This window comes from Mustela lutreola, chromosome 13, assembly GCF_030435805.1.
Source record: "Mustela lutreola isolate mMusLut2 chromosome 13, mMusLut2.pri, whole genome shotgun sequence".
NCBI classification, from domain to species: Eukaryota; Metazoa; Chordata; class Mammalia; order Carnivora; family Mustelidae; genus Mustela; species Mustela lutreola.
The window spans coordinates 54,067,074-54,082,643 of NC_081302.1; the positions used below are offsets into that span (position 1 = coordinate 54,067,074).

Genomic DNA, 15,570 nt, shown 5'->3' on the forward strand with positions numbered 1-15,570 from the left:
AGATTCTCCACCCCCAGTTTGTAATATGCCATTCTTAAGGAAATCACATATCCTTGTAATGAGAAGGAAAAAAGTCACTACTCTTGCCATGTCTTATCACTTACCTTTCATTTTATTTTTTATTTCTTAAGATTTTATTTTATTTATTTGACACAGAGAGAGAGAGGTCACAAGCAGGCAGAGAAGCAGGTAGAGAGAGAGAGAAAGAGGAAATGGGCTCCCTACTGAACAGAGAGCCTGATGCGGGGATTGATCCCAGGACCCTGAGATCATGACCTGAGCAGAGGCTTAACCCACTGAGCCACCCAGGCACCCCACCTTTCATTTTCTTTCCTGGGTTCTACTTCTTTGTTTTCTCATTCCTCACTCCCCTTCCCTCCTAATTCTATCTCCATTTCTACTTATAATCCCCTTTCCTCTTAATGAGTAAGAAGTTTTCTCAAGTTAAAAATTGCACTTCCATCTTTATAGTATCATTAATGTGTATGTAAGCATTCTTATATTTGATCTGAACACAAATACCGATATATACAGAATAACAAAGAATTGGGGAAGATGATTTTTATTTATTTATATTAAAATAAAATACTTTTTGCTTTCAGTTTAAGATTATTCCAGAAGTTTGACAATTTCCGAATTCTTGTTTGTGGAGGAGATGGAAGTGTAGGTTGGGTCTTGTCAGAAATTGATAAGCTCAACTTGAATAAACAGGCAAGTACTAAATCTTTTCATGACTTGTTAACATGAATGTATACTAACCTGCTGACCAGAGGAGAGCAGAAGCATCGTGGCTCCTGTTTCTCATCTTGCCTGAGATCTCCTTGTTGTGCTCTCTTCCAGTGTCAGCTGGGAGTATTGCCTTTGGGTACAGGAAATGACCTTGCCCGGGTTCTAGGCTGGGGTGGTTCCTACGATGATGACACCCAACTTCCTCAAATTCTAGAGAAGCTGGAACGTGCCAGTACCAAAATGCTAGACAGGTAAAAGTGAATTTTCTTCTAACACTAGCCTGAAAATGGCCTACTGACATCATTTTTGGTAGCTGAAATTTTACAAACTATAAGCTCGATGAGGACAGAGACTTCCTGGTCTTACACACTCTTTTCACTCCTGAGGTCCTACTAACTTGCATAGTGTAAACACTCAATAAATATATTTTTGGGATGGATGGATAAATTGTAACAAAAACTGAGAAAACTAGTCTAATAAACCCACTGTTTTAAAAAATAGAACGTCCTGCTGATAGAGCACTTACTTTTCATTGTTGTTCCGGTCAGAAGACTTAAGCAGTTAATTTTGTGTGAGGGCTTTTGATGACTGTAATGGGTATGGCCCCATTGTCCTGTGGCTTCATTAAAGCTAAGGAAGATGTATAAACTTGAGATGTGTTAGACTATCTCTTCTTGATTATGCATATTAAAAATGAATTGAACCAACAAAGAACTAAATACTAAAAAGGACAATCCTTTCCCAGTGACTGGGAAATACTAAGAATACCATATCAAGGAATTACTACTATGTTTGTAGTATCCTTAATCACATCTCAACTTTTTTCTCTCTAAATGCTCCGTGAAATCACAGTATGTGTACCCTGAGTATTATAAAGAAGGTGAGTAGGATTGGGACCCAGTGAGTAGTAACCTGCCCTTCCCCCACCATAGGTAGAAGACAACTGTCAGAATATCATTATAAACTTAAGCTAGCATGAATCAAAACAACGTTAATAGGATTAGCCATCTGTGGAAATGTTCCCAAAAATAACAAAATCTCATCAGGGAGCCACCAATCTAATGTAATTACTCTAAAATGAGCTATAACCTAATTAATTGTAACCTTGCCCATCATAAGGTAATGTATAATGGTTGATTCCTTTGTTGACAGGATATTTAAAAAGAGCTGGACTATAGAGCTTCTGTCTGTGGTTATCCAAAACTATTCATGAGAGGAATACCCCCCTAGCTGGGGGATGTAAAGTGGATTCTGTCTCCAGGCTTTAAAAGAACCTGGAGGTGATTTCCAAATTCTGTGCTTACCAAACCACAAAAAAATGGCTTTTTTGCACAAATTTAAACACCATTCTCGCTGCATCCTAGGAAATACTGCTAGACATTTCCTCCACACTGGGTGTGTGCTTTTCCTTTGTATGTTAGAAAAATTAACTTCTCCAGGTGGTCCGCAGAGGAACAGTGCCCCCATGGTGAGAGTCTTTGATACAGACCTGCACACAACAAAAGAAGAGAAACATCAAAAGAGGCTGGAGAACCTACAACCATTATTAGAAACATAAGACTATTTCGTTCTGGTGTTGTCTTCACTAAGAATACTGTTGGGAAAGAACAGGTGGTAGAAGTCCCTGTTTAATATTATTTGAATTATAGAAGCTTTTTGTTTTTATCAGTTGATTTGATCCTCAAAACAACACTGTCAGGCAGCTAAGAACAACATTATTATGACGATTTTACAGAGATGAAAGTTGAGGCTTGTGGACTCAGTGAGAAGAATATTTTTTCATTTGGTATTTTTACTTTACTTAATTCATTTAATCAGCCCAACACATCTAATGCTGACTGGAATTATAATCTCCATCTTACAGGTAAAACGGCTGAAGAGAGTCACATAGCTAGTAAGTGGTAGAACTAACTGGCACTCTCTTCTGGAGTCCTGACTCTAGTTCTCAAGCTCTTTCCTCAGCACCGCACACTGTGTCCTCCTTAACATACACATGTGTCAGATAGAGCCCGACCTTCTGGCCTCTGACTTGGTTAGCTGGTCCCAGTATGCATCCTTTCTTCATTTGTCCCGCCACTTTCTCCTCTGTCTTTGGCTCCAGCCATTTTCTAACAAGGGAGGAGGCACAGCATGGAAGGTACAGCAAACTTAAGACGTTTGGATTTCTTTCCCATTTTTTTCACTGTCCTTCGACCAGAGGAGTATTTCAGCTATAAGGAACTTCACTTTCATGTTTCTTGTCGTGGTCTTCCCTCTTGGCTGTCTACAGAGTTTCATTATTTTATGTGTTTTCTGCACCAGGATATAAACTTCATTTGGAAAGTCTTTTTTTTTTTTTTTTTTTTTTTAAAGATTTTATTTATTAATTTGACAGAGAGAAATCACAAGTAGACAGAGAGGCAGCCAGAGAGAGAGAGAGGGAAGCAGGCTCTCTGCCGAGCAGAGAGCCCGATGCGGGACTCGATCCCAGGACTCTGAGATCATGACCTGAGCCGAAGGCAGCGGCTTAACCCACTGAGCCACCCAGGCGCCCCCATTTGGAAAGTCTTAATCAGCATTCTGTTTCCAGACCATGGAACACTGTCTGTCATTTTGAGATGTTCAATAGGTGTCCGTTGCATGAATGAATGAATGGCTTTTGGTGCTCTAATATCTATTCCTTGATAGTATATTCATGTCAAGAGTTAAGGAGTAGCTATAGATATTCAGTTTTTACATCCTAACATACAACCTATGGCTTTGGGGGAGATTTTCTGGCAATTTGGATTTTTATGTAAAGACTTAATAGTTTGAATGATACACTCAGCTCTGTTTAAATACTGAGGCTAATCTTGGGATTTTCCCCTAGGTTCTATTACTGGCTTCAGCCGTGATACTTTTTTGTATTTTAAGCTTTTCTTAAAATTCATATGTTACGGTACTGCTTTTATTATGCTTTGTGTCTTTATAAAATCGTAATTTCACATCCTATTACTGACAACAGTAATGTCCCTACCCACTGTTCTTCCCAAATTGTGAAATAATTTTAGATGAAGACTGGATTTATCTGGAGTTGATTGCTTTTAACACCAAGTGATTCAGTGTTTTGTTTGAAATTAATATTTACAGCTAATTGAAATAAATTTGCTTCAAGTGTTAAGAAGTTAATTATTATTTCTGTAGATTTTTTCTTCTCAACCCCATGCTTACTTTCTTACTTATTTTAAGAAGGGGTAGTTAGTTAATTTTCATTTAATGTGTGTATAAGCTGACTGGACAAGACTGGTTGGCACACAGAGAATGATTTCTCTTTCATTGGCACTATGCATTTGTTTAATCTGGGACATTGTTTTAGAACTTTGGGATGCGATCCATTAGTAACCTGTGAATCTAGTTAGTTACTTGCAGTTAACATTATTTAAGAAGTAAAAGAAGAAAGAAAAGTTAAAATGCATTGCATTAGTAAAGAAGAGAAAGTTTTGTTATATATGTGTATTTCTTACTGTGGGTCATGGCCTTTAAAAAGTTTGGGAGTCCCTAATCAGAAGATGGGTAAGATAGGGACTTGCAAAGTATGACTTCAGAATTTTATGAGATTACCAAAATTCCATTTCTTTCCTAATGTTTGGTTGTTTTAGGTACAATAAACCACAATTCATGCATATATGTGCACATGTATATACATGAGGTAAGAAAAAAGTCAGTTTATTAAATTTTAAAGGAATTTTAGACCAAAGATTTTTCTTCCTTCAGGTGGAGTATAATGACCTATGAACTCAAATTGCCACCAAAGGCTTCTCTACTCCCAGAACCTCCAGAAGCATCGGAAGAATTTTATGTAAGACTTTAACCCTTTGCCTCTTTATCATTTGGAAATAAGGGTGAATATCTTGAACAAATAAGAAAACTTAATAAGATATGGTAGCATGTTTGCTTAATTTTATGTTTTATTGTGCTGGGTATGGGCTCATAGACTACTTCTAGTCCTCTGCCCCAGAAGAAAGAATCCTTACAATTTAGGTTAGAGTCCTTCTAGGACGACTGTCCTGAGAGTGTGTACTTGGCCATATCACTCACTGCCACGGGCCTCCATTACTTTATCTGTAGAGCAAGTTCCTGATGTTGGGAGGAGTAAACACAGGACCCAATGTGTATAACGCGCCAGGCATGCGAGTTCCCTTCCCCCACCCTGATAGTTCTCCCTCACCATTCCACCTGCCTGCTTCCATTTACCAGCAGGGCTCTAGAGAAGGTCTGCTTCTAAAAAATACGGAAAATACAAAAATAATTGAAAAAATAATCTTACCTATAGCTCCTGTTAGCTTTTACTTATCTTCTGCTTTGGCCATAGACATCTGACTGACCAGTAGGTATTAGCTCAGCAATTTCCAAACACACCAGTGCTTGTGGGCAGAGTATTATATAATTTCTCTCTTCCTACTTTGCCTCTTCGTTGAGGATTCACCATTACAAGTTTCCCTGTGAAGCCTATTGGTCATGAGAAAACAGTGGAAGAAAGAGTGCTCACTTCATTCCTTCCCTGCTACAGACTGGTCATTACTCTAGTTCTTAGATGTTAAAGGTTGAGTGTTTTGACTAAACCTTAAAGCACTGGAGAATTGAAACAGATCCTAATTTTCAAAGGATTATCCTCTGACTGACAAACTGTTTGATCTATGATAACTTATTTTTCCCTCTAGGAAAATTCATCTATTTACAGTTGAAATCTCTGTTTTGTCATTAAGAAAATTATGAACATGTCAAAACTAAGGAAAGGAATGATAACTAGAAACGGGGCTATTCCTTAAAGAAACTAGTTGTAATTGAACACTTTTTTTAATCTATAAGTAACAAAAACTGCTTCTAAAAAATACGGAAAATACAAAAATAATTGAAAAAATAATCTTACCTATAGCCCCAACAAAGATAATTCCTATTAAAGATTAATATGTTTACTACTTTATTTTCAACAGTATTTTTATTTATAGTATTATTTTATCCAACTATAAATATAATACTTGTTCTTATAGAAACCAGTCTTTTTTCTTAATAGTATCTTTGTAAATGATATTAATTTTCTCCCCAGAGGGATGAAAGTGGGAATTCTTCTGTTCTATTTACTTTAGAGAGGTCTCTTTCCTAGACCCAGGTCTTTTACCTTTACAATAATAAAGGTAAACAATTTACTTTTATTACATATGTATAGTTGTTAAATATGAGATACAGTTGTAACTACATGGAAAAAATCTTTCTTTTAGTATAAAAAGGTTTTGAATAAGACTTAATTTACTTTTTTTTTTTTTTGTTAAAATACTGTATAACAAAGGGACGGCATGCCTTAAGTTTACAAGTTAAATGAATTTTGCATATCACTCCAACTAGTGGCCATGTGTCCTTTTTGCCTTTAAAACTATAATAAAAGCAAATTGAACCTTCCTTCTTAGGCTCAACCTAGTTCCCCAGCTTATATTTTTTTAAGTATTCATTTTAAATTCCCTTGTGCATGATTGTGAAATTATTATTTTTCCAGTTTTCCTTAAAAGGGCACAAATGTGGTTGAACTTCCTAATTATCTTATTAACTTAGTATTCCACTGGCATTGTAGAGTCGCAGAGCTTAAAGAATTATGACAGTTTTATTAATTCCTTATGGCCATAATTAAGTAATTCTGTTTGCTGTTATACTTTTTAAACCTAGGAAAAACAAGGATTCCATGATTCCTTTCAGTAACAATGGTTCTGTTAATACTCAATATTAGAAAACATGTTGCTTACATTTAACATGAAATCCCCTTGCCGTCATGCACTTTTCTCTTCTATCCCTTTGTGAATGAATATGTGTCCCCCCCCAGTGACATCATGCTCAGTTCATACCTGTCCTTACCTCAGGTGTCACCTGCTCCAAGAAAACATCCTTCATCCCCCGAGCCCTAGTACCCTTTCCTACTTCATGAGTTCAATGGCCCCTTCCATTATCCTGGTGCTATTGTACTGCCAAGACCAGGCAATGTGTTATTCATTCACCATTGCGTTGTCATCGGGTGTTGGGACTGGCACAAGGTGGACAATTAATAAACAATTCATAACGTCATTTTTTGGTCTAAATACCAAATGCTTTTGGAACTATGGGCATCTTGTCATCCAAGCCCTCTGGCCTTGTGTATTTCTTGGAAGCCCAATTCCCATCACATTCAGATTAGATTAAAAGCTTTTTGAGGCAAGAATCATCATTTTCATCTCTTTTGTATCATACCCCTGTCACACCGGTCTAGTGAGTCAGTAGCTGCTTATTTATTAATGGTAAGGTCATCAAAAAGAAGGTGTGAGCTGCAGTCTCTTCATCAGCTCCCTGAAAATGGGAGAGAATGGCTTCAAATCTCTGGAAATGAAATTCTTCCTATTCATGTGTTTTTAAATTTACTCTTATTGAAAGCTTCTCTCCCCTCAGTTCTTTCTGTTTCCTAGCTGTTTGGTTACAGCATGCTAAGATGTTATAACTTGATTTGTAAATTATATTTATTATTTCGTTCAAAGGGCTTTTAAGTTGTTAGGACATAAGTACTAATTAAGTTGTTTGTACTTAACTACCATTAGGGATTCCTTTTGGCCTCAGGGTACTGTGACAAAATCTCGACAGTAAGGATGCAATGAGACCAGAAAGTTGGAGAATCTCTGTTCTCGGGGGAGGGGCAGACAGTAAATGATCAGCTATGTTTAGGTTCTCTCCAGGGCATAATGGTTGCACAGAAGAGAAGATGTTTTGTCTAGCAAGCTCAGTGACATCTTTACAGAGGAGGTTGTACGTGAACTGGGTTTTTAGCACAAAAAAAGAGAAGTTGGAATTAGCCAGTTGAGAAAGAGCATGACATAGAACCTCATAGTAAGGACCTTGGTACATTTGGGGCCCTGCAGGTAATACTGTCGGGTCAGAGTGGGTGGTGCAAGGCAAGAGCATCAAAACACATGACAGGGAGAGAAGGAGGTTTCAAATCATGGAGAATCCTGGGAATTATGGAAGGTCTTGCATGTTAGCTGAAGACTTTTGGCTTTATCTGAAATGTAAGGGGGGGGAGATCCCCTCAGACATGAGAGATATAGTGTGATCATATTTGTGTTTTAGAAAAAAAAGAAAAATCAGTGTGCCAGGAAGTGGAGAATGGTTTGAAAGGAAGAGGAGAGACATCGGGATCCCAACTACCAGGCTATTATAATGATACACTTGAGAAATGACAAAATTTATATTTGACAAATACTGTTAACCAAAGACCAAGACTTGCTTGTGGGGGAAGGCAGCATGATGGGAAAAGCCACAGACCTGGCCCCTAAGTTTGTCTTTTCTTCATCAGCTGTGGGTCTTGAGCAAATCTCTCAACTCACCTGAGCCCAAGGCTCCTTGGCCTAAAACAGTACAATTAATGGGATAAATACATACAGAATATTTCATCACAGTGCCTGATACACAATTTAAAATAATCATTGTTACCTTAACTCCTTGACTCTAAGTGACTACATAATAAGTGACATCAATTATTTTATCTTCAGACAGAGAGGTTATTTATTTTTCCTCTGGGAGAGGTTTGTATTCTTTGCCTTTGGTTATTTTTAATGGACAAAAAGCTGGATTTTTACATGTACATTCAAATGGAATTAATGAGAGTTTAAAATATTTTCCCCTATCTTCTTAGGCTTTATGACCATGTATCCTGTAGGGAAAAGAAATAAAATTAATCTTTTTGAAAAATATTTTCCTTCATTGCTTTCTAAAAAGGTAATTTTCATTTTTCTGATCTTGACTGTAAAGAGGCAGCTTTTAATGTTTAGACTAGAAAATGAGCGAAATATATTTACGAGTGCACGCAATGTTGTGTGAGGCTTGAGGATCCTTCCCTCCTATCTTTCCCCATGAAGAAAGTAAGATCAAAATTCAAAAGACAGACATACTGATTAGCCACCGGTGGAACTGGATGGAAGTCGGGAATGAGATCTTTTGGGAAGATGCTAGTCAGGAAAGCTTTAAGGAGTGGAGGGTGTCACTGGATCTTCATTTCAATCTGAATAAACTGGTGTCAGTGGGTAAGAAGCAATGAAAGGACATCTGAGTAGGGCAGCAGAGCACGGGAGGCCAACTTGAATAGAGCAGGTGGTTTACACTGGAAATTTCTGAACTATAGGACATGGTATATATTTGAGGCAAACATTTGACGGAAGGCTCTGACTTGAGGCTGTTTAAATATTGTGCACATTTTTACTTATTAGGAAGATATGTTCTTTCAACAGAACATTAAATTTTGAGTCAAACAGAAAAGGGAACAGAGGACTTCCCGAGCATTTTGATTCCTTCCTTCTCCAATCTGTTTATTCACATGGTTGTAGGACAACGCATTCAGCATTCTAAAACTCTTCTTATTGAATTATTCAAACAGAAAAGTGCACAGATCATACATATGCTATTGGTAAGTTTCCACAAGCTAAATGGACCCATGTCATCAACACCCAGATCACGAGGCAGCATTACCTGCGCCCCATGAGCCCTCTGAAACCCCCTTCCATTCACCATCCCCAACTCCCACCCCCAGAAGAACTCTCTCAGTTTCTAAAAGCACAGATTATTTTTGTCTGTTTCTGTATTTATAAAAGGAATGCTTTTGTTAGCAACCCTTCTCTGAATCCATTCCATTCAAAAAGGAATTTTGTGGGATTCCTCCATCTTGTGGCGTAGTTGTAAATCACGCGTTCTCATTGCTCCACGATACTCTTTGCACAGATGTGCTACATTCTGTTATCCGTGCTACTGTTGAAGGAATGCTGCTGTGAATGTTTTCTAGCACGTGTCCTCTGGTGAACGCATATCGCGTTTTTTAGCGGTGTATATGTATGTAGAAATGGAATTGCTGGGTCCTATGCTGTATGCCCATGTTCAGCTTTCATAGACACTTAGCAGTGTTCTGGAGTGTTTTTATCAGCTCCTGCCTCCCACTGGCAGTGAGTGAGGGTTCTGTTGCTCCAGAACCTTGCCAGGGTTTCACACTTCCCAGGCGTAGTACTGTCTTTGCTTTCATTGTAGCTTTTCTGGTGGATACAGTGGACCATTGTGGTTACAGCTTGGGTTTGTAGAAACAAACCCAAGCTGATGGCTGATGAGGCTGATCACCTGTCATCGGTTGTGGCCTGTTGGTATTATCTTCTTCTTTAAATTTCTAGTCTTTTGCCCATTTTTCATTGACCATCTGGTGCCTTTTTATGCAGGTGCAGATGGGTTCTTTAGCTATTAAGCTATTCGACATTTTTTTTTTAATTTAATGGAGTTTATGGATTTTTTTTAAGACTCTAGATTAAGGAATTTCAGAAGCAAAAAGCCTTTTATAGAAAGGAAGTTTTATTTATTTTGTATGATGACTCTTTTGTATATTTCATTATAATCATCGCCCTGTGTCGTTTGTGTCCTGAATGGTCCCAGTTTAAAAGCAGTAATAACTGAGCGGTATAAATGCCAGAAACAATAATACAGTGTAGGTTTTTTTTGTTTTGTTTTCAGATGACAATTTATGAGGACTCCGTTGCAGCTCATCTTACAAAAATTCTCAATTCTGATGAACATGCTGTGGTCATATCATCTGCCAAGTGAGTGACAAAGTTGAAGCCATGAAATGGTTACGCGGTGAAAATGCTCACTCCTACCATTTATGTCAGTTTTTTGTGATTTTTTTCCCTCCCCAAAAATCCATGAAGTAGTTTACAGAATTAGATGTACTAAACTTGCATTTTTTTTTTAATCACTTTACCATCTTGTTTGCAGTGGAGTATATATTTAGAGGGGTTTTTTTGGATGCTTAATCTGAAATATTTTTATCAGAATAGTGCGATGTTTAGAGTTTAATCTAAGCTCCTATTTAAAGATGCATTCATATATTAACTAAATTGAATTTAAATTAAAAAATTAAAAATAAATAAATAAAATAAAGAAGAATTTATAATTAATTATAATATGAAAAACACATTTAACTATAATTTATTATTTCCATAAATACTACTCTTTAGGAATTATTTACATCAGGAAGGGGAAAATATTGAAGAGATTTTTCAAGATGACATCAGCATGTTTAAATCACATAATTATGTTTTAATTCAAAGTTGTCAGATTTTGGTTAAATTGATTCTGTACATGGAGCCAGAGCTACTTGATTTTATTATCCCAAATGTTGCGTGCCCAGAACTTAGAATTTTGTTCTAAAGCATCCTACACTGATGTCCTGAGACCTAGAAAGCCAACTAGAGGCAAGAGCAAAACCCACTGCAATTTTCAGCTGATAAGCAAGGGTAAAAGCATGCTTTACAATTCTCACTTAGCAAGGAAATATTACTCTTCTACAGAAAGAGGAGAAAAAGAAGAAGTAAAGAAAGAGAGTGAGGGATTAGGGAAGCAGTGGGGACAAAAATACACTGACTTTAGTATATTATATACTTACTTTGCAAAGAATCAAGGGAAGACAAGATAAATCATTATGAACAGATTTGCTTGTGACATAGTATAAACATAGTGACAATTGCTTTTGATGCCGTAAGCCCGAGGAATAGGAAACAGGGCTGGGCAATAGGAGGAGTTGAGCCGCTTAAGGCAGGGGTGCACCCTGGTTGTCCAGAGAGGTGGGGGGCAGACACGGTCTTCAATGCATACATAGCACTGCTGCTGGTTTTCTGTTGCTGTTGTCTGGTTGGATGTTCTCTGACGAATTGTGTTGCCTTGTGGCGAAATGTAGAAATCTCGTTTGTCCCAGGCCTCAGTACTCCCTGTTGTCTTCCTCATCTTGGGCCAAATTTATATACCAAAGTTATTCCTTAGGTACTTCCTAAATTACTTCTACAAAGAAGACATTTGCGTTTACCTTGCCCTGTGAGTCAGATGCTTTTTTTATACGGCATTTAGAAGATCTTGCTAGAAAAGAGGGAAAGCTGAAATGGAAACTTTTAAAAAGTATAATGAGCTATAAAAGAATTATTCTTTGATGCAGTTAAGTAAATATTGTATCTGGCCCCCTTTTATAGTTCGGATGTTAGCAAATCCATAGTATTAGCCTTCATGTGTTTAATGTGTTTGATTACTGCCTTCTATACATCTAACATATTTTTAATTGAGGGATAATTGACTTTTAACATTGTCTTTTGTGAAATAAGATCTTATGTAGAGTTGCGATATTCTAAAAATTAAAATTGTATTTTGTCATCATTAATAAATTGGACAGGATTAAATTATTAGTCATTTGTGAGAAAAATTAAGCTACAATTATAGATGACACCTACAGTTTTGTATTTGATACAGCTTCTAGTTATTTCTGTATCTTATTTCAACTCTTGAAGACAATTTCCTTACTGCCATGTAACTGAAATAAAATACAGAAATAATTGAAAGCTGCATCAAATATAGTCTAAGATTTGCACCAAAAAAATGTGAATTCTAAAGTAGAAGCTGACATATTATTTGTCTCTAATATCTCTAATGATTATTTGAACATGTAAAAAAATATATCTTACATTTCTAAATGAAATTTGAATCAAGTATTTGCAGAATCTTTGACGTATTTCTAGGAAACAGCTTGAACACCACTGGAGTAAATCACAACTTTGGACCAAATAGAAGTCATTCTGAGGTCCTAGCTGAGATTCAGCCATTTGCTAGCTTTGTGGCCTGTGTCTGTTTTATCAAGTGTAAGAGAGGAAAGCGTGCCTTTCCTTTCTCCCTCATGGAACTGTTAGGAGAATTAAGTTGAGTAATGAAATAAATACAGAATTTATAAACTACAGAATGCTATATTAAATTATGGTATCATCATCTCATGCTTTAATCAATTACATTCAAATTTTTTGTTTGACCTTGGCCTGGCTCTTTATCTAGGCTCTACTATTAGCTTTAGCTTTGGATTTCTCTTTGACTTGCTCATTTGCCTTGAAACAGATTCTATTCCACCCCTGGCCCCCTCTTGTCACTCATCTGTGCACCCAGACTGCTCAGCTGTCCTGCCTTTATAATCACAGTTTAAAATTTTAGGGGATTTGCCATAAAGAGGTACAAGAGAGAAAAAAGGACAAAATGTAGTAAATCTGTACTAGTAATATGGTATATTTTTAAGTTTAATTTTTGTTATGAACACTTTCAAACATTCATAAAAGTAGAGAGACTGATATAATGGTTTCCCACCATACCCATCACATGGCTTCAGTATTTATCAAAGTTTTGTCATCCACTCCCACTTTCTTCTGCTATAGTATCTCTAAGCAAACCCCAGAAATCATTTTATTCTATTTTCAGTGTATATACCTAATAATCTTGTTAAAAAGTCTAATACAATTAGTAATTCTCTGACTATCTATATACTCCATCCATATCCATTGTCCCTAGTTATCTCAAAGTTTGTTTTAAACAGTTGATTTTTTCAAATCAAAATCCAAACAAGGGGGTGCCTGGGTGGCTCAGTGGGTTAAAGCCTCTGCCTTCGGCTCAGGTCATGATCCCAGGGTCCTGTGATCAAGCCCCTCATCGGGCTCTCTGCTCAGCAGGGAGCCTGCTTCCCCCTTTCTCTCTCTCTGCCTGCCTCTCTGCCTACTTGTGATCTCTGTCAAATAAATAAAATCTTAAAAAAAAAAAATCCAAACAAGGTTCAGATATTGCATTTGGGTTATATGTCCCTTTAAGACTTGTAAAGTCTGTAATAGTTCTCCATGCTTAAAAAAAAATTTTATTAAGGCATGATAACATGAAAATTCTCAGTAGCTTAAGCTGTTTTAACTAATTTTAAAATGCTGAAAATACTGATGGAAAAGCTATATTCCATTAGCATAGCTAATATGTAGGTTAACTAATGTAGTTACTACGGGTTAACCAATATCATGTCAACAGTTCTTTGATTTTGAAATTTTGTCAGTTTGGTATGGTAACATGAGTTACCTTCTGAAAATCAGAAGCATTAGTTAGCAATTATAGGTCTCATTTACTAATAAAAATACAAAGTTATTAAGTAAATGCAATTTGTTTTGTAGACAAGACTTCTTAGAAAATGGCATCATTGGCCAGAAAAAATAATAAGATTGAAATGATTTCCATGGGATCACAGAATTTCAGACTTGTTATCTATGATAGAGATAATGTAGACAAACTCCCCCCCCACTTCCTCACTGAATAGATGAGGTAAGATATGTAGTTGTTAGAATGTTTCCTCAGAGCATAGAGATAGCTAAGAGTTTTTCTAGATTATGCATTGATACTTGTAAATCATTTCTGATTTAAATTTCTTAAATTTAAATTTCTGATTGTAACTTTTTTACATCATTTCAGATTCTCATAGGATGACCCCTGCCTGCCCATATGTGCATCTGTTTGGGCACCATTGCCATATTTTTCTTAGTGTAGTGTTTGCATATTTTACTGTCATTTGCCCCTATTTAAAAATAAGTGGGGGAAAACTGATAAATGAAGATACTGCCACTATTGATAAAAAGTATAGATCTCATGAATACAATATAATTGCGATGATAGAGGAAATCATTAAGCTTGCTAAATATGGACTTTTGTTATCTTCAACAGAATATTTGGGACAGTATCAACTGCATATTTGTGCTCAGCTTGTAAGGAAGAGAACAAAACTAAAGATATAAAATGCTTGGAAATATCTTGTCAAAATTATGGCTAATGTTGATTTAAGATATAATTAGGGATTAAAAATTTTTATAGCTCTGTGGGAAAATCCACATTCCACTTTCATTTATTTGATTTTTGCACATCTTTTCCAGATGTCTTTATGCACTAAATTAGAGAACTGTATCAGTTGAAGAATATCTTCCATGTTACCATAGCAAATACATCTTAAAATTGTTTTTCTGCAATTTGCAAGTTCCCAGGTGGTATGACTTTGAAATCATGCTATTTTTAGGTAGACATTTTATCTCAACTTCAAGAAATCTACATTCACTATTTAGGTATAGTAAAAAGTTCATTTCTCCAGAGTTTAATGTTTTACGTCTTCCAGAATTTGAAACTTATTGGATCCTAAGGTAAACCATTTCTTCTGATCCTTCCCACAACTTACATGGCAAGTCTTCTCTAACACAGAATCATACTCTGTTGCTTCAGTCTCCATCTGTCTGAGCAACATGGCACCTTTGTTGCCGCTTTCATTCCTAGGCTGATTGACCTACAGGCTCTGTCCCTAGGAGTTAGTAAAATACCAGAAAAAGTAGCTATGGTAATGTTATGGCATATGCAATTTTACAAATTTTACAGGAGAAAATTATGTCAAGACGTTATAATAATAGCAAGGAAAACATATCTTAGGGTTACATAAGGGGGGAGGACAGTGTCTCCTCTCCTTAGAGGTGGGACATCTGAAAGAGACTTTTAGTAAAGCTCATGGAAAAAATTTAGTGACAGCCTGCCTTAATATTTCAAGAAGTTTTGTAAAAGTAGTATACATGAACAACGAAGACAAAACTTGAGGTAAAGCACATGACTTCATCTCTAATAGTAAGCTGGAGTCTCTGGAGAAATGTGAATTAAAAAGTCAGCAAAGAGGTTGAAGGTTAGGAAATGTTACTTTTTGTCCAAGTGAAAATCTAGAAATGGTTGCCAAAAAATAGCAAAGAAAGCAAAGTTTATTAGGAATAATTCATAATTTATTTTTTAGATGATAAATGGGAAGGTTTGGATTGTGTGTGTGTGTGTGTGTATGTACCTAATGAATGGCTTAATGTCATAATACTTAAATATCTGGAAACATAATCAGTATGTCCCTCACATGCCAGAGAAAATTGCAAGTTTAATAGAAAAAATAATTGCTGGAATCTGCTTTTTTTTCCTTCAAATTTCTCAATCTGT

The 15,570-nt window shown here is 36.3% G+C and overlaps 1 protein-coding gene across 9 annotated transcripts in view; it reads left to right on the forward strand.

Annotated features, from left to right (window-relative positions):
- Positions 1 to 15,570, forward strand: part of DGKH (diacylglycerol kinase eta) — a 205,109-nt gene that overhangs the window by 125,235 nt on the left and 64,304 nt on the right. For all 9 annotated transcript variants that reach the window (XM_059144622.1, XM_059144623.1, XM_059144620.1 and 6 more), the window contains 4 exons: positions 603 to 711; positions 841 to 980; positions 4,462 to 4,546; positions 10,243 to 10,328. In XM_059144622.1, coding sequence (XP_059000605.1) covers positions 603 to 711; positions 841 to 980; positions 4,462 to 4,546; positions 10,243 to 10,328 — 420 coding nt within the window. The remainder of the gene's footprint in view (positions 1 to 602; positions 712 to 840; positions 981 to 4,461; positions 4,547 to 10,242; positions 10,329 to 15,570) is intronic.